Source organism: Notothenia rossii (assembly GCF_949606895.1).
Source record: "Notothenia rossii genome assembly, chromosome: 6".
NCBI classification, from domain to species: domain Eukaryota; kingdom Metazoa; phylum Chordata; class Actinopteri; order Perciformes; family Nototheniidae; genus Notothenia; species Notothenia rossii.
Genome location: NC_136909.1, coordinates 58,546,242 through 58,573,811, shown reverse-complemented (window position 1 = coordinate 58,573,811; position 27,570 = coordinate 58,546,242). Strand labels below are relative to the sequence as shown.

The window sequence follows — 27,570 nt, the reverse complement described above, 5'->3', positions numbered from 1 at the left end:
GTATAATGAGTTCTTTAAGGTAAGATGGCGCCTGCCCATTAAGGGCTTTGTAGGCGAGAAGAAGAATTTTAAATTATATCCTGTGTTCTATAGGGAGCCAGTGTAAGGCAGCCAGAACAGGAGTAATGTGGTCCCTTTTCCTAACTCTTGTTAGTACACGAGCTGCAGCAATTTGAATCAGCTGAAGCGACTTAACTGACTTCTTGGTACACCCTGATAATAAAGAGTTACAATAATCCAGCCTTGAAGTAACAAATGCATGGACTAGTTTCTCTGCATTGTTTTGAGGCAAGATATGCCTGATTTTTGCAATGTTACGTAGATGGAAGAAGGCGAATCCTTGAGATTGATTTTATGTGGGCGTTAAAAGATAAATCCTGATCAAATATAACAGCAAGATTCATTAGTCTCACTGGAGGCCAAAATAATGCCATCCGTAGTTAATATATCTTTAGATAGTTTGTGTTACGCTCTCCGGGAGCTTACAGGATTGAACTCACAATGCTGAACACCAGGACGAGGAGACAGAGTTTATGTGGTAAAAAAGGTTTATTAACCCAAAAAAGCCTTAAGGAGACAAAAAGAGGGATAAAATGTCCACTTAATCCAGGGCCAGGGTTTATCACCAGCGGAGGTGCGGAGAAGCACGGAGGTACGCTGGCGAGATGAGCCGAGGATTCTGAGCTGGCGAGAGTTACCCGGTTGGAGCTGGTGTGCGGGAAGTAGGGTGCTGCAGCACCCCCTGTTGGCGAGTGGTGTACATTTTAAAAACTGAGTGACCACCTAAATACAAATGATTAAATTACATAAAATAGTTATGATTTTACTAAAATTAGCTGTATACAGTAGCATATAATAGTCATAGTATATATTTGTATTGAATTTATTTTCCAAATAAATAAAATCAGAGTCATCTAGGTCGTAGGTCATGGGAGAGTGACGTAATTGACGCGACACACACACTGCAGAGTGACAACTTTCTAGAATGGCGCAAAAAAGGATTTGGGATTTTTTTTCTCCAACAAACAACCCAATAAAAAGAGTGGACCACCAGCTACTCCTCAGCTCACCACCTCTACAACTAGAGTAATATGACACAGAAGAGACTGACACATCTGACTTTGATGCATGTCCAAAGTAACATTTTGGACAATGTGGATTAACTGCTCTAATGAGGGTCTTCATTAGTGCCACCCCAGAGAGGAAGGCTACATTTAGAGTTTTGTGAAGCCCCAACACAAGGTAAGACGATATTTTCCTTTAATGCTGCTGCCGCTGTGCAGTGTTTTGCCTTGTCAATCAGTTAAAATTGAATTCATAGTTTTATTAATATTGTAAATAATATTTTCTGACTATTCATAATGTTATGTAGGTTTGTAAGACCCATAGTTAGCATGTGGGCATGTGCAGCTGTTGCTAAGTGATGTAGGTCTATAATGGTTTATTAAGCCTAACAGTTAAGGCGAGACACCCCAGGTGAATACGGTACTTTTTTTTTACTTCAAGATATCAGCTAGAAATGTATCCAGTTAACTACCTAAAATAAGGCAATTGTTTCTTGTATTACAAGTTTTCTGAATATGCAAATTATCCATTATCTAATTAAATATGCGCATATTTGGATAAAGCCAGGTTCAAAATTCTTGTTTCATTTTGTAGTCATATTAGCATCTTAAGCTTTTACAGAAGGGATTTTGGATATCTCTTTTAACACTCCATAAATCAGAAAATACTGTCAACAGCCCTAAAATATCAATTTTCGCCATGTTTTTTTTTTTTTTTTAGGTATAACATCTTATATCATTCAGGCTATGAATGACATATGAACAAACCCTTCTGTAAAAGCCTTCATAATATTGATAGGAATATAACTGGAAGGTTTGGTGTATGTAAGTGCAAATGAAGTGGACATTTCGGACTCAGAGTAGGAGAAAAAACTCATTTTGAGAAAACGACCTTTAAAGATTGCAGTGTGGCTCTAGCTAAACCCTCCTGTTCTTTGGATGACAGCTTGCGCCTCGACGCACTCCGTGAAGGTATTTCATGTTCGGGGTCATTTGTTTTTTGTATAACCTTGCTTCGTGCAAGTGACAATTGTTGTTGTCTTCTCTGTGAACTGTGTGTTTCGCCATTCTTTTGCCCTTTTGAGATTTAAATTTCTAGCGGAAAGATAACCAGGAAGTGTTTTAGCACACCACGTGACACATCTGAACGAATCACGTTGTCAGAAGTTGACACCAGCCAATGAGATTTTGTTTCTTGGTTTAAGACCCCTTTGTACTTTCACGATTGGTTGCTCCTTACAAAGGAAATGACCATATTTGGATCCAATGAGATTGTGCAGGAGAGACGGAGCTTTCCAACGATTATCTCTGTTGACATGGTGCAAACAGTTGTCGCGGTACTTTATGTTATGTTAGAATGCTAACTTTTGGTGAATTTAGGAGAAATATACAGACGCAAATAGACAAACTATAGTAAAATAAACACTTAAATATGTATTTCGTACGTTTTCCTTCCAAAAGCCTGAAAGAAAACATATTATGGAATCAAAATAGCACAAAATCTCAAAATTTACCAGTGCATGAAAAACAATGTTTTTGCCTGCCGTGTCTCGCCTTTAACAAACAATTTATGCGGCTCATATCGCTGACAGCCGGGCCGGCCCTTTTTTCTTTTTTAAGCGGCCCCCCTCCCCACTTTTGGCAGCACCCCCTGAGAAAAATGACTTCCCGTGGCTATGAGGTCATCCACATTTTTAAGTCCTTGAAGGAGTCTTGAATTGTATTTAGATGATTGGATTCATCAGGCTTGGTGGATAAATATAGTTGAGTATCATTCGGAACAATGGACATTTACAGAATGATTCCTTATAATATTGCCTAACAGAAGAATATGTGAACAAATTAGGTCCAAGCACTGTGCCCTGTGGCACTCTACGGCTCACTTTGGTTTGCATGGAAGATTCATCGCTGACACACACAAACTGAGACCGTTCAGATAGATAGGACCTAAACCAGCCTAAAGCAGTTCCCTTTATGCCAACTAAGTGCTCTAGTCTTTGCAATAGGATACCATGGTCGATAGTATCAAATGCAACACTGAGATTGAGCAAGACAAGAATAGAGACAAGTCCTTTGTCTGAATGAGAAGGTCATTTGTGACTTTAACCAGAGCTGTCTCTGTGCTATGATGTGTTCTAAAGCAAGACTGAGAATCTTCAAATAAATCATTGTTTTTTAAGTAATCACACAACGGTTTTGCGACTGCTTTTTCATGAATTTTTGAGAGGAACGTGTTGTGTCTCGTCAAATGTGTTAGTTATGTTTATGTATTTTGCCATGTCTTGTTTTCCATTTTAAGTCAAGGGTCCTTTTTAATCATAAAAGATGCCCAAGGACTGACTCTCTGCACTGGTTGCTATCGCCTCCAATGTTTTCATTTCTGTTATTAATCCTGCTTTTCAAACAAGTGTCCATTGTGTGATCTTCGAGAGACGGTTTTGCATATTTATTAAATGAATTCGAATATCTCACTTTTAACGTTGGTTTTACATTTTTCCACAATCAAGCACTTTATTTAATCTTCATCAGAAAGCCACTGCTGCTGCGATTCTCTGGCCCATCTCACGTTCCATTGTCCCCTCACTTGAGAACAAGACCCAGAAATATTTGAACTCCTATTATATTTATTATATTATTATTAAGGCTGTCAAACGATTACATTTTTTTATCAGATTAATCACAGTTTAACAATTAATTAATCATGGTTAATCACCATTCGAACTATGTCCAAAATATGCCATTTCTTTATGTATATTGTTGTGGGAATGGAAAGATAAATGAAAGAAGGCGGATATATCCATTTAACATACAGTATGTAAGTAGTTATATTCATTCCGCTTCCATCACATTAGTATGCATAAAAAAGTGACAGGTCACACTTCCCCCATTATGCAAATGAGCTAAGTCCCGCCTCCCCTTTGATCGAGGTGTGAGATCTCAAGTAGGTGTGAGATCCGTCGATAGGAGGGGGGTGATGTGTATTCACAGGTGTGAAAAGCCCCCCACTGTTGCGCCTTATGGTGTGTAATAAAAAATGTTTCAATCACATTAGTATGCATAAAAAGTGACAGGTGGGCCCGCCCCACGTGTGTGTGTGTGTGTGTGTGTGTGTGTGTGTGTGTGTGTGTGTGTGTGTGTGTGTGTGTGTGTGTGTGTGTGTGTGTGTGTGTGTGTGTGTGTGTGTGTGTGTGTGTGTGTGTGTGTGTGTGTGTGTGTGTGTGTGTGTGTGTGTGTGTGTGTGTGTGTGTGTGTGTGTGTGTGTGTGTGTGTGTGTGTGTGTGTGTGTGTGTGTGTGTGTGTGTGTGTGTGTGTGTGTGTGTGTGTGTGTGTGTGTGTGTGTGTGTGTGTGTGTGTGTGTGTGTGTGTGTGTGTGTGTGTGTGTGTGTGTGGACCTTCACTCCTGAGCTATAGATGCCTGTCTTAACACCCCATGGCCCTGCAGTCGGCCAGAGGCTGTAAAAGTCCTGGAAAGCAGGCAGGCACCTCGTTTGAGAGATGACTGTGTGTGTATTAGAGAGCCTGAGGAGACACATTTTTACCGCCCATGCTTGACTGTTTATCTGTGCACTTTCAACTGTATACAATACAACACAAAAATGCCCAGTGCTGCTAAGAAATAAGTTCAGAAAGCTCTGAAAGCTCTAACAAAAGTAACTCTCCAGTTATTTCAGACAGAGTATGCGGATTCGGTCCGATCAGAACAAATAAAGCACCTTTTGCCTTCCTAGTCAAGAGTGTTGATTAAGTTAGTCTGCACACACTCCCTTACTGTCACACTTTCCTCTTACTATGGCCAGTGTCTGTAAAGGTGGGGGAGACTGTCTCCCCCCTTCCTGCCATCTCTCTCTGTTTCTGCTGATGTGTAAAATATACAAAATAACGTTTTATATACTTACTCTCTTGTTAAAAGGCGATGAAGTTTGCAGCGTAAGCCAGCCATCAGTGTTCTAGTTTTAAGGTTTTGCATACCTCAAAGTGTGTCTAAAAGTATCTTGGCAAGAGAAAAATAGCCAAAATCCACCGAGGTCATTAAAAAGAAACCGAATTCCACGTTTCACAAATGAACAGACACAAATGCAGACTTGACTACTTGGCAGTTGATTAAAGCAGATGTGTCCTTTTTCATCTCTCAAAGGTTTGGGTCCTGTTCAACACTGGGTACAGAAATATATTCAATATACAGTCATTTGTACGTAAAGATGTTTTAAGTTGTAAGAACTTAGAAATATACATTTGATTGCATTTAAAGTGGCTGTAGACAACTTATCATAATGAAGTAGTTGATTGCACAAATTTGTAATGGATGTAAAATAAAGACGACATTAGCATTTAAATTGGCTCCCTATAGGACTTGCTTTCTCTATGAAATTATGTCTGCTCTGAGTAGTGTTCTCCCTTTCACAATAAAAAGCCCAAACACAATACTTTCTGGATCACTGCAGGAAGTAATGTGCTAAAATGTAAATACAAATAGCTTACAGTAGCTCCCAATTAGTTGAAAAATTGGAAAACCGCAAGGACTGTGGAAACACCTACTGGTAAAGGATTGTGGATGCAAATTATGCAAAGAGGAAGAAAAAACATTCTATCTAAAGCTATATAACACAATCTACGTATTGACAGTATGAGTACAACAAAAACAGTATGCATGTTGATGCAAACGACGATGTTCAGTAAACGATCAATCAAAATCGAAGGATCCAATGTATTTTTAAATGGAGCAGAAATAGAACTAGTCTCCCAGTTCAAGTATCTTGAACAGGGAGTGTCATATTGGACTCGAACTTGACTTTTAAGAAACATATCAAGAAAGTATCCAATACCATGAAATTCAACTTGCAACATTTTAAACAAATTAGACCTTTTCTTAACTGTCAATGCTGCAAAGTCATACCTCCACTGTATGATTCTATCCCACATTGAATACTGTTTTACAAACTGGTCGTTTGCTTGTGCCAGACACCTGAAACCCATAGAACAGCTGTTCAAGAGAGCTATCCAGGTGTTTGACAGAAAGCCACAGTCATACCACCACTGTACCATCCTTGAAAATCACAATGTCTTGAGTTTTTGACAATTTTAAGTCTTTTAAAAGTATGTGTTTTTTAAATAATATTTACATGGGCTGGCCCCCCTCCCCTTGGGAGAATTCATCCACAGAAAACACACTGGACGCAGCACCAGGTCAGAAACCAGAGGAGACTGTGAAGTCCACCACAGACGGACCACCTTTGGACAAAATGTCCTCTCCATTAAAGGCAGCTCATTGTGGAATAGCCCCCCAACTGAGATACGGGATTTTCCCACTCTCAATAGTTTTAAAGTTCAACTTAAAGAATGGTAGAGCAACAAACAGACGTGTAATCACCGCTAAATAAATGCACTTTAACACAGGGGTATCTCCTCTTGCACTTTATGTAGCGCTTTTATCTTATCTTGCACTTTATATATCATAGCTGCTACATTGTACTGCCATGTGGTAAATGCTTGTATGCTGCTCATGCTCTTTTTGCATATCATGTATTTATTTTTGCTGTATATATATAAATGTCATGTTCTTATGCTGTATGTGACGGGACTATAGATGGAAATTAGCTCAAAGCTAAAATCCGGCTCATTTACACTTTTTTTTTAAAGTGTTCATCAATGTGCACTATGGTAGCCCTGAAGAAAATTAAACATTAAAATATCTTATTGATGTCCCCATTCCCAGTTTGTTTTGGGAATAATTGCGATATTTACTATGTTTTGGTAGCTCTTAACAAAACAGAATTTTTGTAAAAGACTGCGACTCTAAAAGGCAAGTTTGTGATTTTAACACTGTTTCGATGAAACAATACATTATACAATATTACGACTTTTTGCCATATTTTTAACACAATATACTTGTACCTTTTTTTTTTTGTGGTTGTAGGGCTTCAAGATATGTTGCATGTCATGTATAAACACGGTGTCATCTTTTCCTTGAAACTGACGTGCTGTCCGTTTTACAAAACAAGTTATTTTTCTGTTTCTTCATCCTCTGAATTTTCCTCCCCCGTCCCTCTTCCTTCAGCCAGCACAACAAGAATCAAGGTGGATCTGTGAAATGAAACACCTCTTCCCAAAGCGTGACTTCCCTATTGAGAGCATGCGTCTAGGGCAGTAGGGTCTAAACCAGGGGTGGGGAACCTCCGGCCTCGGGGCCGTATACGGCCCGCGAGACCATTTGGTACGGCCCTCGAGGTAATTTATAAACACACGCAAAAAAAAAAAAAAATTGAAGAAATATAGACCGCAAAAAAATAAAAAAAGCGAGTGCCTATTTTTCCTGGCCAAGATTAGGGTCCTTGAACACAACACGAGCCTAACGTGTCTGACAGGGGTGCAGTTTTGACAGAGAGCACCAGAAAGCCAGAACGCCGCTCCGGCACTTGAGAAATTGCAGTACCCATAAGGAGCCGTACACATGCCGCAGTTTTTGCGTGGCTGTGTCTTTAGTTGAAAGCCCAGTGGGCGATCTGTTCATCTGAGTAGTAAGATTCATCCCGCTTTCATCTCATTAGTATGCATAGAGGGTGACAGGTGCTGTGACAGGTCACACCTCTACCTACTTATGCTAATGAGCTAAGTCCCGCCTCCCTTTCTTCGAGGTGTGAGATCTCAAGTAGGTGTGATATCCTAAGTAGGTGTGAGATCCGTCGATAGGAGGGGGTTGATGTGTATTCACAGGTGTGAAAAGCCCCCACTGTTGCGCCTTATGGTGTATCATAAAAAATGTTTCAATCACATTAGTATGCATAAAAAGTGACAGGTGGGCCCGCCCCCAAGTCTATTAAAACAAAATGCCGCTTCCATCACATTAGTATGCATAAAAGTGACAGAAGGGCCCGCCCCAATTATGTGATGTCAGAAGACCGAGGGGGTGGAGTGAGATAAAAAAAAGAACCCCGTGCAGATAAAAAGCCAGTCATTTCCAATCATCAAGTCATCTCTCCAAAAAGAAAAAATGGCCAGGAGACGCCTCGATATGGGTTTAATCAGCGAGACGCCTGTGACAACTTACCGCCATCCGTCCGGAGCGCCAGTCAAGAAACGGATGCAGTATCTGTGCCGTGTTCAAACACCTCCGGTCGAAGATCTTGAAGAAAAATGGCTTCTGGAAAATGAACATGTTTGGGGATACGTATTCAACTATATGGCGAATGAACTGCATTTCTACAATCTGAAGAATGGAGAAACGTATGGACCCCACAGTGTTAAAGCGACGTTGACCTCAACAGATTGGGCTGTGTTAACTCTGGTGTCTTCCAGAGATCTCCACGCAACCATTGTATCGGAAGAAGTAGTGCATCAAGAAAATACTGTGAAACCAGCGGTGTACAAGATATTTGCAACAAAAAGCAAAGAAACGCAAACAAAAAGCGAGATCAGAGAAGAGTTTTCACCGTTACCCCTCAATGTGGAGGAAGAAGAAGGAAATATCCCCCCGTCGCCAGAAGTGAAAAGAGTCCTGACGAGCACCGTCTGGGAAACTAAAAGCGGACCATCTGGACGATGGTATTACCGCACAAGCCGTTTGCTGACGCAGGGGGGGAGGGGTTCTTTCTAAAACACAGTGTCCTGCCATCTCTCTCTGTTTCTGCTGATGTGTAAAATATACAAAATAACGTTTTATATACTTACTCTTGTTAAAAGGTGATGACGTTTGTAGCATAAGCCAGCCATCAGTGTTCTAGTTTTAAGGATCGAAGGATCCAATGTATTTTTAAATGGAGCAGAAATAGAACTAGTCTCCCAGTGCAAGTATCTTGAACAGGGAGTGTCATATTGGACTCGCACTTGACTTTTTAAGAAACATATCCAGAAAGTATCCAATACCATGAAATTCAACTTGCAACATTTTAAAACAAATTAGACCTTTTTCTTAACTGTCAATGCTGCAAAGTCATACCTCCACTGTATGATTCTATCCCACATTGAATACTGTTTTACAAACTGGTCATTTGCTTGTGCCACACACCTGAAACCCATAGAACAGCTGTTCAAGAGAGCTATCCAGGTGTTTGACAGAAAGCCACAGTCATACCACCACTGTACCATCCTTGAATATGCTGCTCATGCTCTTTCTGCATATCATGTATTTATTTTTCTCTGTATGTATATATATAAATGTCATGTTCTTATATGCTGTATGTGACGGGACTATAGATGGAAATGAGCTCAGAGCTAAAATCAGGCTCATTTACACTTGTAAGCATTATATTTCTTTTAAAGTGTTCATCAATGTGCACTACGGTAGCCCTGAAGAAAATTAAACATTAAAATATGTTATCGATGTCCCCATTCCCAGTTTGTTTTGGGAATAATTGCGATGTTTACTATGTTTTGGTAGCTCTTAACATGTCATGCATAAACACGGTGTCATCTCTTCCTTGAAACTGACGTGCTGCCCGTTTTACAAAACAAGTTATTTTTCTGCTTCTTCATCCTCTGAATTTTCCTCCCCCGTCCCTCTTCCTTCAGCCAGCACAACAAGAATCAAGGTGGATCTGTGAAATGAAACACCTCTTCCCAAAGCGTGACTTCCCTATTGAGAGCATGCGTCTAGGGCAGTAGGGTCTAAACCAATTGGCCAGATATACTAACATGCAGAACGTACGGTATGTTTGAAGACTAACCATTTATCCAGTTCAAGCTGTGTTTAAGATGTGACATTGCGCTCTGACTATTTCTCGTAAAATGGTGACAAACTATTACTTATTCTTAAATTTGACCTCTTGCTGCCTGGTTGAAATTGATAGATGAAAAATAACTTTAAAAAAAAAAAGACTCAAACAGTGAGGGACATTATACTGGTGAAAAAACTCTCAATTCTACAGATGACTCCCCCAATTCAACGCAATAAGTCCCTCCCTCCACTCAGCAAAGCATATAAAACTAAGGACCCCACTAAGACGACAGTTTGAAAACTAGCTATGGATCTGAGAAAAACCAAGTCTGATGTAGCCTACCCTTATTATCACCAGGATAACGTATATGGGCTTAATGAATGGATGTTACGAAGTAGGGCAGAGGATGTTCCCGAAGAAGAGCTCTCCTCTATATCATATCCATGTAAGGTCTTTAGGACAAAAGAGGACTATGATAACATGACATATGAAGAATATCTTTCTTTAAAAGATGGTATTATAGATAACCTCTATAGAAACAATATATCTCATACCACTCACCAAGATCGCAAACGACATTTAGCAGATAAGAAAAGCAAAAGTAAAGAAAACCGAAGAAAAAGAAAAAGAAAAATGAAAAGGAGAAGAAAAATGAAAAGCAAACGCAGAATGCGAATGAAAAGAAAAGGGACCATAGGATGGAAAACGAAAAAGACAAAAAGAAGGAAGGTGAAAAGAAAAAGGAACAAAGTGCAGAAATGTCAACTAACTATAGAGGATGGTGTTGTAGACCCATTACCGAATCATAATAATCTTATAGATCAGCTACCGCTAACCGACTGTTGCGAATGTGTTGAACAAATACCAAAAGCAATGGCAGAGCTTTGCTTCAATATAATGAGAGAAAAAGCACGATACTACGGAATTGCCCAAATTGGAGACAGTGCCAAAGCATGTATTAAAAGACTGTTGGAGGATCTCTATTCTAGTGTCGGTTGCCATTACATCGAAGGATATGCCAAAACGTGTGACGACATAGACAAAGCTTTTGAAAACAATTATATGGTACCTGTCCTTAAAGCTAAACAAATCCTATGACAGGTATTCAACAGACCACAAGAAGCACAAGAAGCCCCAGAAAGGATTACATTCAGAGCTAATAATGGTGAAACCGAAGAGCAAGCAAAGCAGATTATAATCGTTGCGGGTGAAAGGATAGAGAATTTGCAAGTGATGTTAATGCATTTATCTGATATAAAAAATGCATTCGTTTACTTCCAAGAGACCCCTAAACATCTACTTGGGCAATGTGAATTGAACGATAAACTGATCACTGTAAATGAAAGGCGGAGAGAAACAGCAGTGCAAATTGTTAAGTCTATTACCTTGTATGCACTACGACATTAACTTGGTAAAATGTAATATGTTTTTCTGAAAATGGGGTGAATGTTTTGTTTTCAATTAAACAACCAAAACAAATGAAAATGTGTTTTATTTTTGCTTTCATGTATAGTAATAGTATTGTAAACGAAACAGTTAAAGTGGTCCTAGAATCTTCATTTTCCGAAACATTCTGTAACATTACCGAAGAAATGAAACAAACACCAAAAGTGTACCATGTGCTCTCATTGTATGCTCTGTTTGTAGATGTAATGCATCTTTGTGTCAAAAACAGCATACACATGAATATTTTGACTGAAGTGAAAAAACTCCATGATATTTCCAGTAATCTGGGGAATTCTAGCAGGAGACGGTCCTGGGGATGTTACAATCAGTATAACTATTGAATTTGTGTGTGAAAAAATAAAAATGTAAATAGAAGATACAAAAAAAAAAAGTTTTTACATTTTAAAAACTGTTGTCTTCATTATAGCAAGGGGAGGGTAACAGGGAAGATGTATGATACAAGTGTATTGAAACGTGTGTATTATACCCCCACAGAAACACAGAAACGCGGAAGCACAGAAACACAAAAACACAGAAAAAACTCATTATAGTTATAAAAGAATAAGACACTAAAGTAAACAGGTATAAAATACTGTATGACAGTAAAACAAAGTTGTTATTAATAAAGAAGAATACAGTTAAAAAGGGAGTGATTTGTAAAATATCCATAAAGAAAAAGAAAATCTGCTTACAGTTCTGTTTCATATGGATGTTGAGAGATGTATCCATAGATCTCTTCATGTTGCTCTCAAAGTGCACCAGATTGATGCTTTTAACTTCAATATTTAAAAACCAATCTTCCCGGGGAGCATGCCCCCCGGACCCCCCTAGAGGGTGTGAGGTACCCCCCCACTTAAATCATGTCCACATTGATATGAAACTAAATACATTTGCACACATCTTGTGTCCATATCTTTCTGTTGTGGTTTTCATGCCACACCATGCACGTGCATGCATGCGCGAGTCATGGTACGATATCTGGATTAAGAGGTTGCTTTTCTTTGCACAGCATGAAAGAAAGGCCAAATGAATGGGCTCTGATTTTAGTTTTTTTAAGCAGAGGTCAATAATTTGTACGGCCCTCGGAGGATGTTGAAAAAATTGAAATGGCCCTCGGGAGGAAAAAGGTTCCCCACCCCTGGTCTAAACCAATTGGCCAGATATACTAACATGCAACATTTTGAAGACTAACCATTTATCCAGTTCAAGCTGTCTTTAGGATGTGACATTGCGCTCTGACTATCGTAAAAATCGTGACAAACTATTACTTATTCTTAAATTTGAACTCTTGCTGCTTGGTTGAAAATGATAGATGAAAAATAACTTTAAAAAAAAAGACTCAAACAGCGAGGGACATTATACTGGTGAAAAAAACTCTCAATTCGACAGATGACTCCCCCCACTCAACGCAATAAGTCCCTCCCTCCACTCAGCAAAGCATCTAAAACTAAGGACCCCACTAAGACGACAGTTTGAAAACTAGCTATGGATCTGAGAAAAACCAAGTCTCCCCCCGCGAGTTGCAGCCAGGAACAAACTCCTGGACTACCATCATCACCACCATTCTGAACACCCGAATCTTGCAGTACTACTGCTGCTTATTTTGCTCTTTGGGCCAAGACCTCTCTGTTTATGGACACAGTGAAATCAGTGTTGGTTTATATTGTGGAGAGGGTGATACATCGGTACAGAGAAGAAATATGCAACGGAGGCCGAGTCAGTCACCCCGGCCAGAGGCAACACGATTGTCTGAATGACATGCCCGATTTTTTCTTCAGAAACAATTACAACGCGTTAACGAAAAGACTCTGGCTCACCGACTTCATTACTGAGATCGACCAGACTCTTATTGATAAAGAAATGTTCACGGATGATTGGAGGATCCAAGGCGCTTCGGAGGCTTTTCTGCACAATCTCAAAAATTGTAGACGCCTCAAAGAGAGACTTGAAAAGATCCATGCCAAGTTGGATGGAGAAGAAGAAGACTAATAACCTGCGGTTGATTGAAGCCAGGGATTTTTTCTTTTTCGATCCACTGACTTTTTCTTTAAAGTAAAATAAAAATGGGGAACTACTATGCAAAACGCTCGGTATATATTGATCAGAATGTAGTCAATACCCTTTTAATAAGTGTGGTGATGAAGACGATTGAAAACAGAGTGAATAGTGATCCCCGTGTAAACAGAATGGCTGAAGTTTGTAAACTAGAAGACATTTTGGATATCGTTCGTTCTGGCAGTACTATTCCTGGTCATTGGGAAACGATTGTAAACGAAACGTTTAAAGTTGTCCTGGAATCTTCATTTTCCGAAACATTCTGTAACATTACCGAAGAAATGAAACAAACATCAAAAGTGTATTATGTGCTCTCATTGTATGCTCTGTTTGTAGATGTAATGCATCTTTGTGTCAAAAACAGCATACACATGAATATTTTGACTGAAGTGAAAAAACTCCATCATGATATTTCCAGTAATCTGGGGAATTCTAAGCTGGAGACGGTCCTGGGGATGTTACAATCAGTATAACTATTGATTTTCTGTGTGAAAAAATTAAAATGTAAAGGAAAATTTAAAAAGAAAGTGTTTTTTACATTTTAGAAACCGTTGTCTTCATTATAGCAAGGGGAGCGTGTCTGATACATGTGTATTACAGTCCTTCACATGCACTGTTGTCTTCATTATAACAAGGGGAGGGTAACAGTGAAGATGTATGATACATGTGTATTGAAACGTGCGTATTATACCCCCACAGAAACACAGAAACATGGAAACACAGAAACACAGAAGACACTGAAACCACTGAAACACTGAAAAAACACAGAAACACTGAAAGACCGACACACAGAAACACCGAAACACAGAGACACCGAACCACAGAAACACAGAAACACCGAAACACTGAAACACAGAACCACAGAGACACAGAAACACAGAAACACAGAAAACACAGAAACACAGAAACACAAAAACACTGAAACACCGACACACAGAAACACAGAAACATAGAACCACAGAAACATAGAAACACAGAAACACAGAAAACACAGAAACATAAAAACACAGAAACACAAAAACACAAAAACACTGAAACACTGAAACACCGACACACAGAAACACCGAAAACACTGAAAACACAAAAAACAGGCTTGTGTGCTAGTATGGTTTTTGAATAAACACATCAGTATTTTAAAAAGTCGATGGGAGGCTGATACTATTTGACTTATTTGATTATAATACTGATGAACGTTCAAAAGAAAGCACTTTGGCAATTTACCACATACGTTTTAAAATGCTTAATAAGCACCGTAACTTTCATGATATAATTTCTCCGTCATAATCGTTTGTGTCCGTGAACGGCCGACTGTTGTGTGACGTCAAATGCTGCGGCTGCAACGCATTGTGGGGCAGCATTTTCTCCTCTCCTTTCGGTTAGGGAGGTCCAGTGGTTCCTAAGCTAAAGGAGGTTATAAAGGAAGTTTGAAACCTCCTTTCCTATCATTCTAGAGAATTCGAACGGCACTTATCATGGCTGCCACTGAGGGACTTCCAGTCATTTCACTCGGTTAGGAAGGTTCCTAAGCTAAACTGACTATACGAACGCAACCGGAAGGGAGGATACACGCGAGCAGACTAAGCGGAAGTGTTTTCACTACTCGCGTATAAAAGCCCCGCCCCCACCTTCACAGCTGGTCGATTTCAACAGAGGAAAACAGACAACTGGAAGATGATTGGAAAAGCGTCACATAAATGTATAAGTGCTGGGAATTATTATGTGCAATTCATTTCTAAAAGGCTTTCACATTACTATAATTATATATTTATTTAAATGTAGGCTACATTTTACACCAAAACGGAACACAAAAGCAGGACCAACCATCATACATTGAATTCCGTGACTAACAAGAGAAAGATTCATTCATTTAAATAAATATTTAACCAGAAATGGGCCGGTTCTAAAGAGTTATTCAGTTAAGCCCGATGAGAGGGGATACAGCTGTGCACATGTCATCATTAACAGACGTCGTTTAAGAGTGATGTTTGAGTGAACGAGGACATCCCAATTAATACCTGAGGACTCCTCTGTCCTCGCTTCACCTCCTCGTGTCTCTCGCTCGCATCTTACGGAGGTGGAGCTGAGATGCAAGGAAGGGACGCGAGTGAGGGAAAGGAGGAGTCGAGGAGGGGTATTGGGATGAGGCTAGTGTCTCATCAGTTAGAGCTCCTCCAGAGAGCCTCCTCGATGCTCGATGCTCGGTCTTCGAAGTGCATTTAGAGAAATTAGATGTCCTTCAAAATGGCGCGCTGAAATTCATTTCCGGGTCATTATCGTTATTTATTGTTCATCCTCTTCTATAGAGCAAAGTCTTGATTTCCTCCAGTATGCCTTTGATGTTATTCCATCCCATTTATCTCAACTCAAGTTAGTATTAAATGCAGACAACTCCAAACTCATGATATTCTCAAATGGCACAAAGTTAACTTATTTTCTCCCCAACGTTTGTACTGTTCAAGGGACTGACATTGACATTGAAAGGGTCACTACATACACATATCTAGGTGTTATTATTGATCAGAACTTATCTTTCAAGTCACACATTGAAAATGTTTTAAAGTTAGGTTTGTCCTTTACAGACTTTGGATACTGTGTACCATTGTGCATTATGTTTTATTACATATATATATTGTGAGTTTGGAATAAATATGCACTTTATGAAAATTATTAGTTGGTTACTGTTAGTAAAAAACAACGCACTCTCACTCCATAATCGTCCAGGAGCGACGTTTGGTCAGGGTCCCGTGGCGTGCAGTTGTGACGCTCCTAGGCTCCTTCAGCTTCATAAAGGGACGCAAATAGCTTTCAACTGATTGCAATGTATTCCCATCTGCGGCGGGATTTGACGCTCATGGAAGCCCGGCATTCGTTTGTGTTGGCTGCCCTTAAAGTGCAACTTCCAGGTTAAAGACACCTGTGAATAAATGTGTAGGAAAATGATGAATACACTAGATTTTCAAAAAATAATACAGAAATATACACTACAGTGACATCTGGCGTCGTTTTTGTAAGAAATGTTCATTTCCGCATAAAAAAGCCTCGGCACGTGACCTCCCGCGTGTGACGTAACACGGGGGACACAAGGGGGAGAGCAGCCGGTGTAACGTATTAATAAACATGGATCCCAATGCTAGTTTCGACACAGAAGACGCAGAATAAGTTGAACATGAATATTCGAATGCATATGACGGACCACAACCTTATAATTATGAGCCTGCTAGGCGTCCAAGAGACCAGGAGCAGCCAAGGATTAGAAGAAATAACGGCCATCGGAGAGAAATTGAGCTGTGGTGTGAGGAGAACCAGTGGAGAACTGGGCAGCTATCTTGGTGAGTGACCGGCGTTAGCTACAGAATGTTACCTAACGTCACATCACAACATTGTAAAGTTAGCTATTATATATCAGGCTATAACTAAAGTAGAATTGATAATATAGTAACGTTACTGGCAGGACTGTTGATACTGATCCATAACCAGTGTTGGGCAAGTTACTTCCAAAATGTAATATATTACATATGACTTATTACTCTCTTTTGAAAGTAATAAGTTACATTACAATATTACTGTCTCTGAAATGTAATGAGTTACACTGCTTTAGTTACTTTTTAGTTACTTTCACCAAAATAACCGCAAAAGAATAGCTAGGTATTTTAAATGCTAAAATGTAGTTTAGTGCAGCTCATTATGCATCCAGTGAAGGGCAATGTGGTATAGCATAACAACTGTGTAGGCCCTTAAAGACCCTGTGAAGTGTGCACCTGTGCATGATCTGTTATGCTAATACGTATAGTAATGACCAAAATTGTCCATTGGAACCCATATCAAAAGATGTTGGAATAGCAACGAATTTGACGAGTTTTGAATTTGCCGGGGAAATCTGCAGTCGACCTTCGCCTTCGTGGGCGTGGCTTGCGATCTACTGCGTGACTTCACGAGATGGACGCCGCTGCACTGTTTACATTCACCACCGTTCATTTTTTCTCTTTTTCAAAGTCGAATTTCTCAACGTTTTTGAGCTAGTATTTTCCTGGAAAGTGTGTCGGAGTCGACTGGAAGTGATTGCCAATCGAGAAAACCTGACAATGGAGGCGACAGTGAAGAAAGAGGGATGAAAAACACAGGGGAAACGATGCATTGCCGCTGGCTGTAGTAATGTCAAGTCTGCCGAAGTGGCGATGTTTCTGTTCCCAAAAGATGAAGGTGAGCCTGGCTGGTGTCATTGTTTCGTAGATTCTTTGATTGATCATGATAAATAAAGGCCACTTGTCGATTCGAGAGAGAGAGAAAGAGAGACTGAGAGAGTTACAGGGTTGTCGTTAGCATCTGGTGCTAGCTCGGAGCTAACGGAGATTAGCTGTTTCAACATAAGGAGAGGTAGAGTGTGTGGGACTGAGAGAGATAACGTCAGCTCAGGGAGGTAAACTGTAGCCTAAGTTATCTCAGTGGGTTTGGTCATCTATGTAAACAAACATTTCCATCTATGTAATATTAGTTGTATAAAATAGGTTAAAAAATCCTTCCAATGTTTTTTGATTATTGAAATATATGTTTCATATGAGTGTTGAGAGCTGTATCCATAAATCTCTTAATGTTGCCCTCAAAGTGCACCAAATTGATCACTTTCCTCATCTATCCTGTCCGAAAAGCTGTCCAAATCAATCATTTCTCTCACACTAGAAATCACTTTCCAAAGTCTCCGCCATGTTTACAATCGCAACTGGGTACATCTTGTGACGTCACAGCCACTATCGTCTGCAACTTCCGTTAGGCTCAGACGGCAAAATTAATAATTCATTAATTCATTAATTATGAATTATTAAAAATTATTTTAGCCATGAACAGGCACAATGATATGTAAGGAATGAAACTGCCATTTCATTTTGGTGCAAAAACATGCACTTCACTGGGTCTTTAAGGCTACTAACAACTTGCATTACACGGCTTAGTTGAATACTCCATTCTGATTGTAAATTCTTAACATGTGACACGTTGTTAATACAGCAGTACAGACCGTTGTCAAGGACTATAATGAAGGTTAACATATTGTAAATCAAGGCAAATATTATTCAAACCATGCTCATGGTTTGAAATGGCAAACATTGAAAGGCAAAAGTATTATTAAAACCATGTAGCCTACTACATCATCACCTTGGTCCCATCATATACGCTGGGAAGAGAATATTTACTGTGCTTGAAAACTGGTATCACATCATCATGTGAGGTTGACTTTGTGACCTGGAGAACATTTCAGCTGCAACATCAGCTCGTTGATAATAAGTTTGGGATATGAGATATTTTTGTAGCCATTCGTGGTGAAGGCATCTGTGCTATTGTATGCATTATTTTTGACCCAACATTTCTACAGGCATGTCAGAATATGGTACTATTTTCACATGAATATTCTAGCCATTGTCTATTTTTATACCACAAGCTGCAAAATGTCCACCTTACCCCACTGTACAGGCGGGTAGTTGTTTAAATATACCTGGCACCTGTGGGCCGCAGAGGGGCGGCGTAGTTTCGGGCGACGAAGACTGCTGCTCCGGGGCCGGCGAGTCAGGCGGGAGTAAGCTAGTGTCCACAACGGAGGGTAACGTGATGTCCGCATCTGACCTGTTGCTACTGTCTGCAGTAGATGCAGTGTTGCTGGCGTTTAGTGATGGTTGCTTTAACCATTTTCGTATAAATGATTATCCACAGATCAGATGTGTGTCACTGCTGTGGAAGCACTTTGGAAATGATGCACGCGCAGCGGAGCAGGTCACGCGCACCTGACACAATTTGTTATTTGTATTTTTCGCTACGTTCTCTTTTTTGAATGGTTGCATAACGTTCAATTTCCCCGAAGATCTCGACGCGAAGCCTAAAGGGTAAACACCAGGTTTACTAATCTACCCGCACAATTTGTCCGGTGTCGGAATGTCTCGCTATGTTAGTACATTCTTAAAAAACAAAACACCATTTAATTTCGGGTTAAAATGTGTTGTAACTGCGTTACTGAGCATTGTAAAGGGTAATATATTACCCACATTTCATTAGTAATGCGTTACATTACTTCGTTACAGCAACAAAATATATATTACTGTAACTCCGTTACTTTTGTAACGCGTTACACCCCAACACTGTCCATAACAGAAACTAATGCGCAAGTATCAGCCGTATCTCGCGTTACCTAATGCAAATCCACACTACGTCTTACGGTGCTGTGTACCGGAGGGGAGGGAGAGAGCAGCGAAGGGGGGAGAGAGATGTAATACGGTTTCCTGATAAACGTTTTGTTTTGTAGGTGCTTGTGTGGGGAATGCCAGCCCATGACCTCAGCTGTGGAGAGCATGTGCTGCAGGGAGGTGGATCCCTTCTGGGCCCTGGTGGAGAACCTCACCCCCAGACCAGACATAACATGCCTGACACTGCACCCAGGCTTTGAAGCATGCTGTCTGAATCTCTTTGTGCTAGAGATAGCCTACATGAACTTCAGGCAGGAGCATGGCCCGCTTCAGGCCAGCAGACATGAGTATGTTTAGATTACAATTAAAAAGATAAATACTATTAAAGATAATACAGTTGCTATTGACCCCGAGTGTTTAGCAGGTTTCAAAACCCAGAACCTGTAGATTATATACTATATAACACTTGTTGATGATGTTAACAAGGCTATCAACTTTACCTGTAGATATTGTGTCCCTATCCCCAGGCAATACCGCTACACAGCTTACAGGCAGGTCATCCGCTGGGCCTATGGAGTTCTAGGCAGGCACATTAGGAAGCCCTTACCCTCATGTGTTGTGTCTGCCATCAGAAGACAGTTCCCAGAAGAAGGAGGAGGAATTTACAAAGGTTTTGAGTGGCCTCATTTTGATGACGATCAATACAATTACTCACAATCATAGTGTGTTCGCACTATGTGTTCGCATACACATGCATTTCCAAACATTTTGTCTACCTATGCTGTAAATGTGGTATTTTTTCAATTTACACAAATAAACATTGATTGATTGATAGATAGATACAGGGATGCAAACACACGTATGGTGAAAAAAGAGAGAACTATTCGAAGCAGAAAAAAAACAGCGTAATATACCATCTGACAAAGGCCTGCGCTATAATGCTTCAATTAACTGGCTATTCTTTATAATATACTCTGATCAATAGGAGACAGAGATGTTAAGTTATAAATCAAGGGTTTTTATTATTATTTACAGCAGGGGTGGGGAACCTTTTTCCTTTCAATTTTTACAACATCCTCCGAGGGCCGTACAAATTATTGAACTGCTTAAAAAAACAAAAATCACAGCCCATTAATTTGGCCTTTCTTTCATGCTGTGCAAAGAAAAAGCAACCTCTTAATCCAGATATCTTGCCATGACTCGCGCATGCACGCACGCACGTGCATGGTTGTGGCAGAAAGATATGGACACAAGATGTGTGCAAATGTATTTAGTATCCTATCCATGTGAACATGATTTAAGTGGGGGGGACCTAACCTCCTCTAGTGGGGTCTCGGGAAGATTTTTTTTTAAATATTGAAGTTAAAAGCATCAATCTGGTGCACTTTGAGAGCAACATGAAGAGATCTATGGATACATCTCAACACCCATTTGAAACAGAACTGTAAGCAGATTTTTTTTGGGGGATATTTTACAAATCACTCCCCTTTTAAACTCTATTCTTGTTATTTTTAACAACTTTTTTGTTACTGTCATATTGCATTTTATACCTGTTTTTCATTTAGACTCTAATGTCTCATTAATAATTATAATGATCATATCAAGGTGTGCCTAACCTCACTGAGCTGAGGTTATTTGAGCCTCTCAGGAGAGAGCTCTCTTCCACCTGGTTGTAGAAAAGCTCTTTAAATTCGTTAGCATAGCTAGCTAACCAGATGCTAATAACAACAGATCGCCACTGTGCTTACAACTAAAGAAAGCCACGCAAACACTGCGGTGTGTACGGCTCCTTATGGGTACTGCAATATTTGAAGAGCTGGAGCGGCGTTCCGGTGCTCTCCGTCAGCACTCTAGTCTACACTCCTTTCCGACGAGACGTATACCACGTGAAGACACGTTACGCTCGTGTTGTGTTCAAGGAACCTGCCCTTGGCCAGGAAAAACAGGCACTCGCTTGTTTAATTATTTTGCGGTCTAGATTTCTTCTTCTTTTTTGAAGTGAAAAGTTGTCCGTTAGTCGGACTGAAGGACGGACGGACCCCCCCCACCCCCAAAACGAAAACTCTTCGGTTCTCCGCGAATTACACAAGTCACCCAAATCAGCGTTAAAAAAGCGGGAGGCGCCGAAAAGCGACTAATTTGCATCACTGTAGATAGTCTTTTCATTAATAACCACCAAAATACGTTATTTGAACACTCCTCTCGATCGATTTACAAAAAAAAGAATAGTATGGCCCGCCCTAATACACCAACGCAGTTGTTAAAGATATACATTTTTCAACACAGAATCATTTAACAAATTACACCATATCCAATCATTTTACGAGTCAGAAAATGCTATCATTGCAGTTATTGTTTATTGAATTAGATTACCATGACCTCAACATAATTATGTAGAGTACAAGTCCACAGCCAAGAAAATTGTATTTGCATATCATTTCATTTATGAATATGGAATTATTTATTTAATATTATTATCGCAGCTCAACGAGGCTCCCTCCTGTCATATGGAGGGAGTAAATACAGCGGCAAGCTTTGGGACTTGTCCCAACATATCCTATGAAGAGAGAAAGAAAATATTGTTATTATATATTAATATTGATTTTTGCACCATCAAAATCTCTTACCAGGTTTTATCTAACAAATAAACAAATGTTAATTTAGAATAATCTTACCCTGAAAACTGTGAACCACAGAATCTGCTGGTTTCACACAAATTTCCTGTGTTAAACCGGGAATGCCGTGCCAGATAAAGGCCAACTGCCTCATCCTTGGCGATCTCCTGGCAGGAAGTGGAAAGGGGGGCAGGGGCAGTGGAGGACAAGACTGCACTGCTCTCTCGTAGAGTCTCTGGTGACCTGGAGTAGCCCTCTCTCAGAGACTCCATCAGGGCTGCAGCGTATGCTGAAGGAAGGAAACAAGTGATCACATTCAGTGATATTATAGATGCATCACACAATAAATAATATTTAGGGACCGAGTAAAACAGCTAACCGTATGATGGCTTCTCCTTGATAGGGCGAACTACCCAGCCACCTTTGCAGAACCTTGGGTAGCGAACTGCATAACGCACCTCACCATCACTGGTTCGAGCAACCTCTCTGCTGCTATTGTGGTTAAAGTGCAGGGCTGCCATAAGAAGCCTGTAGAAAAAGAAGATTATGCAGTTCACAAGTTGTTTGTACATATGTGAATAAACTGTTTAACTGATAGCATTAGTCGGTTAAACTTCGTATTGTTCGTTAACGGTTAAATGGTTAATTATTAACATCCCTAAGCCGTACACATTATTTCACCATCACATCATATTTACCTGCTGTACATCCCAAGGAAGGAGAACCCAGTGTGCTTTGGTGCAAAGTGGAGGATGAGGGAGTGAAATGCCTCCAGGGAATAGGTCTGATGCTGTGGAGACAACTTCCGGATATCCTTCACCAATGCTGTTCTCAAAGTCACCCTCTCCAGTTTAATGGCTGCAGTTGTTCCTGTACAAACACATATTTTGTTCTGATGTTACTAGAATTGTCTACATATGCATGTATTACCTACACTGATAAAGCACGATTGTGTGATACTATCAGGTGTTATTTATATAACGCCTTGTTAATGTGTTAGCACACTTTGGGTTATATATTGATGGAGTGCTCTGGAACCAAAATAAACTAAGCACCAACAAGCACTTGGACGACTAAGATGTTTCAGCAACACAGTGTACAGAGTACGTTACCTGGTTCCAGCAACTCCTTGTCCCTTGCTTCTCCCTCCAGAGGTGGATGTGCACAGCAGGGAAATGCAGGAGTGCCGTGTTCATGTATGTCTTGAACATGATTCACCATACTTTGCCACTTGGCTTCCATCACATCTGGATCTCCATCAGGAGTGGAAGCTGCAGTCCAGTACAGGTGATTGATGATGGCTGGCCTCCACAGCTTCAGGTCCTCACACTCCCTCTCCTTTGCAGCAGCATCCAAAGCTTTCCCTAGACCTGTTTCACAACAGAAACAAAATGTTAAAAAAGAAAATGTAATTATAAACAAATTTCAGCCTCATCAAACCTACCAACATCAAGATACATACTTTTACCAATATGCCAGATATCAAAGAAATGAGTCATTCCTCCTGGACACAACTCCTCCCGCACCCACTTGGCAACCTAAAGAGTGAAACACAACAACTTAATTAACTAGTAAGAAAATGCATTTTTTGCTGTTAATATGGTGCGCCAAGAATCTTTGTGTGTACATATGTCTGTTCGTTCTTGTGTGTCTTTACCTGGCGATTTCAGTCCGTAATAAGGGCTGAAACTTGCATGCGTTGCTCCTTAAGGAAGTCAATGCTGCGTTTCAGACCCCCTAGTTCACACCAGGTGCTGCTTGGGACCTCTGAGCTCTGTAAAACAACATTATGCAGTCATATCACTAACCGTGTCACATCAGACGAAAGCACATCTGATTTGTGTGACTGATAATGTTAACTTACCTGGACAAGTTGAAGATCCAAAACCTTGTTTATTCTGTCCTCGATCAAGAAGTAGGTGCCATATTTGGCACAATGGCCAGGAGAGTCTGACCTATGAGTGTCAAAAACAGTTTAATTCAGACGTTAAAGCCCAAAAAACAATGCAATGCAGTTATTGTAAGTTGCTTTGGATAAAACTAAATGAATTTTCTTTAAATATTGTTTTGATCTCTTTTTGATATCAATAATACAAGCTGAAGTGTTCTACCTGCAGTCACCAGAGAGGATTAGCCCACCCCCCATCTCCTTCAGTTCTCGGATGATCCCAGCCTGCTCAGTTTGCCAGGCCTGCATGATAGTAGGGATTGTGTACAGGCGTTGATGGCGGAAGAAGGTGCCGACACTGATGCACTGAAGCCCTAACAGTTTCAACATCCGTATTGTCTGGGTAGCCATGCAACCTGAAAAGTGGATGGCCCCACTCAGTAACAGGTTGCAGGCTGGCATGTTTCTGTACAGCATTGGCTGGTTCTGCCAAAAACGCTCATACCCACATGCTGCACCTAACTAAGAGATGTGAAAAGCAGAACATTGCCAGTACAACTCTTAGTCAGTCAAAAATCTATTATACCATAAAACTAATGAAGTATAGACACAGTGAATTGATAAAACATAAAAATTAAATAAAACAAAAATGTACATACAGGTTATGATACAACCTTTATTTTTACATCAGTGGAATTCACACATATCCTCTTACTTGTTTTATCTTTATATACGTTCCCTCTTGCTGCTCCACATTACCCTGGGTTTCCCCACAACAGGAAGGGCAAATGGTGAACAAGGACATCAGCTGGGTTTGGCACACAATGAACTTGTCAGCAGCACTGAACAAAAAAAAAACACTTGTTATTTCTGACCGACACAATTTGGTAATACAGTACACATCATCTAAAATTAAAAGAAGCCTTACTTGAGATCAACATTAGTTCGCTGCAGTGGCTCTTTTGATGGTTCCTTGTCAGACGACTCGCTCATCATTTCCTCCTCTGAGCTCCATGGCATATCCCCAGGGTGGTCCATGGTTACAGAAGATGACTCATCATCACTGTGTGCAGGACTGGGCAGTGGAGATTCTGTCTGACACCCCACACTGACCATCCTGGGCTGTACCTGGACAGCTAGGATAAAAAGATATATATTATATAATTGTGCCTGCCATACACAACAGCCCTGCCATACAATCTACCTTTATAAAGCTTATGTTCAGGTTTTGTTGACATTCGGGCTGAGATGTTTTAATTCATTTATATGTTAATTATTGAGGTCATAGCAAGTCTTGGAGTTGTAACAGCTTGCATCATACTGAGATGTTTTTCTAATATGTTTTTAAAACTATGCAGAGTCTTTACCGCGTTTTGATGTAAAATGGGCGCGCTACTTCTTTGTTACATTTACCTGATGAACGATGGAAAGGTCTGAGGATACACTGTGAGCCGCAGTGAAGTACAGATGTTGGCTGAGGAACCAGTGGAGAGACGACCTCTTGCTCTGGGTCTATAAGCCCAGCATCACTGGCTGTAGGTGAATCTGCAGTACTGTTGTCTCCCAAAGTCTTGAAAACACACACATGAAACACATGATTACACATGAAAATAAATAGCAACTGCGCCTTTAGATATGCAAATAAAGTCCCCACGCCAATTCTAGCTAACATTATCCATTATGACTTAGCAAGTGGGTTTAAAAAGCTAGCAACATTAACTTACAACAATAAATACTAAACACATGTTGTTTGTCATTATTGAAATCATTATACTGACTAATTTGGAAGTTAGCAAACGTTAGAAAAACAATACTTACGGTGCACAGTTCATGTTTTCGTTTTGCTGAATCTCAGACCGACGCTCCCCCGCTATCACTCCAGCCTGCTGCTGCTGCTGCCGGAGCTGTGTGTATTGACGGAACCGCACTAGCTATCAGCCTCACACGGTCCTGGCTTCGATATCCCATACTGCACTCCATCACATCACTTGACTCATAATCCTCCGGTCGAAAATGAGCACCACAAACGACCACGTTTTTCGTCACAGACGCAGCATTGAAGTCCCGTCTCTTTGTCTGCACAAAACAAACCCAGGACCGAAAGCTAGCTAGCTTTCTTTTCCTGTTAGGGAAATAGTGGACTCGATGTCCTGACAGGCTGGTATTTGTGCAACCTGCACAAACACAATACTGCACCATGATTACAAATGGTGAAATACAATGTAAAACTACAGAAAAATACCAGCTCCTTAAAACACAACCGCTCTACTCAACGCAACTCTACTATACCCGCGGTCAGAGAGCGGAGATGTGTCCCCTGTGTGATGTAATATGACGCGTTTGACGTATGCCCTTAAAAAAAGCCGTTTTTAAGAGCAGAGCTCAAAATTGCTCCTTTCCCTCTGAATTTCTGCGCTTATGTCTCGTGAAACATATCAAATCCTGCATTCACTTTTTTAATTGTAATTTTCAAGCAAGTTTAAGCATAAATGTAGACAAAATAAAAACCCGCAAGATGCTCTTTAAAGGCAATGTGAGCGTCCATTCCCATTGGATAACGGAGAATTGTACACCCGGAAGTAAGTATTCCCCTTACTGTCGATTTATTTAACAGTGATATCTGCACTACTCATCGACTAAAAACCACCAGATTATCCTTGTTAATTACACAACATTGATTGGTTTAAATTGTGTGCAATGCTTTTGTATTTTTCCCCTTCGATTCGGAGAAACAAATATTTTTTCGGAGTAAAGGATGGCAGAAGACAATACACTACCCAGAATCCCCGGCTATCGTTTAGGACTACACCATGTGCTCTGTTTGACAAACCCTGTGATTAGTCCTCAAGCTCTGTGATTGGTTGACCTCCAACTGCATTCCATATAAAAAAAAATGTTTCGTAAAAGATAAAATCATACTTTATTCAACAGTGCTTTACTCTTTGAAAGTCATCACATGAATGCATTGTAATAAATGGTTCTTCTGCATTCATTATATTACACATCTGTCGTAGTTTATTTATTATTTTTATTTATCTACAGAGATCGGGCTCAGAATAGACCGGAAACTATTCATTTACCGTTCAGTTTGAATTTCACAATAAAGTTAGTAGTAATATTTTCTTTTGATATTATTGTTTTTTATTAACTACTAGACCGCTGGGTCATGTTAAGACCATCTTTTCTGTGTTGCTGTGGGTTTTTTCCATCACTTTTGTGTTACAAATATCAAAACAATAACTAAATATATCAGTTGTAAACTAAACCAGAAACAGCAGTATATTTTATTTTGTTAACATTGTAAACTTGACAGCTTTTTAACCCAAACCACCGACTGGTTAAAACACGTTATTACACGTTTAGAGTAATGCAATGCAGGTATATTGTGTTGCTTTTTAATGACTGTTTAAAATGCCTTTTTCTTAATGTCTTTTATTATTATTAACTACTTGTTACTTGTTGCTAGGGACGCTGCTATCGATATTGTGTTTTTCGCAACATGTTCTCTATCTATGGCACGTCTCTACTGGGAGTTGTAGTTTTAAAAGACGTATTCGTATTTCCCATAATAAGAAGTTGCCAGTATACTGTGTACACCCCTGGAGGTTTAGGGGATAGCAAACACTCAAATTTAAAACATATAATTAATAAATGGGTGAAAATTGCTTGTGCCCATAATGGGCA

At 40.0% G+C, this 27,570-nt stretch overlaps 1 protein-coding gene and 1 long non-coding RNA gene across 3 annotated transcripts; one reads left to right on the top strand and one right to left on the bottom strand.

Annotated features, from left to right (window-relative positions):
- Positions 1–1,065: 1,065 nt before the first annotated feature.
- On the top strand, positions 1,066–20,114 carry LOC307042451. Its single transcript, XR_013809125.1, has 3 exons — positions 1,066–1,242; positions 19,503–19,730; positions 19,911–20,114. It is a non-coding gene; the product is annotated as an uncharacterized lncRNA (long non-coding RNA).
- A 1,621-nt stretch (positions 20,115–21,735) lies between these two features.
- LOC307042450 (uncharacterized protein) lies at positions 21,736–25,568 on the bottom strand. Of its 2 annotated transcripts, XR_013809124.1 has the most exons (8): positions 25,300–25,568; positions 24,815–25,022; positions 24,602–24,728; positions 24,110–24,408; positions 23,863–23,953; positions 23,656–23,772; positions 23,461–23,536; positions 23,308–23,368 (listed from the first exon to the last, which is right to left on the bottom strand). XR_013809124.1 is itself a non-coding variant. In XM_079686320.1 (7 exons), exons 2-7 carry the CDS (start codon positions 23,495–23,497, stop codon positions 21,868–21,870), a joined length of 918 nt encoding a protein of 305 aa, XP_079542446.1. In that variant the 5' UTR covers positions 23,498–23,536; positions 23,656–23,709; the 3' UTR covers positions 21,736–21,867. The 2 variants fall into 2 exon arrangements, 1 of the variants encoding a protein (XP_079542446.1); XM_079686320.1 differs by lacking the exons at positions 23,863–23,953; positions 24,110–24,408; positions 24,602–24,728; positions 24,815–25,022; positions 25,300–25,568 and adding exons at positions 21,736–21,940; positions 22,059–22,287; positions 22,378–22,526; positions 22,697–22,868 and having other exon boundaries at positions 23,111–23,368; positions 23,656–23,709.
- Positions 25,569–27,570: the final 2,002 nt, after the last annotated feature.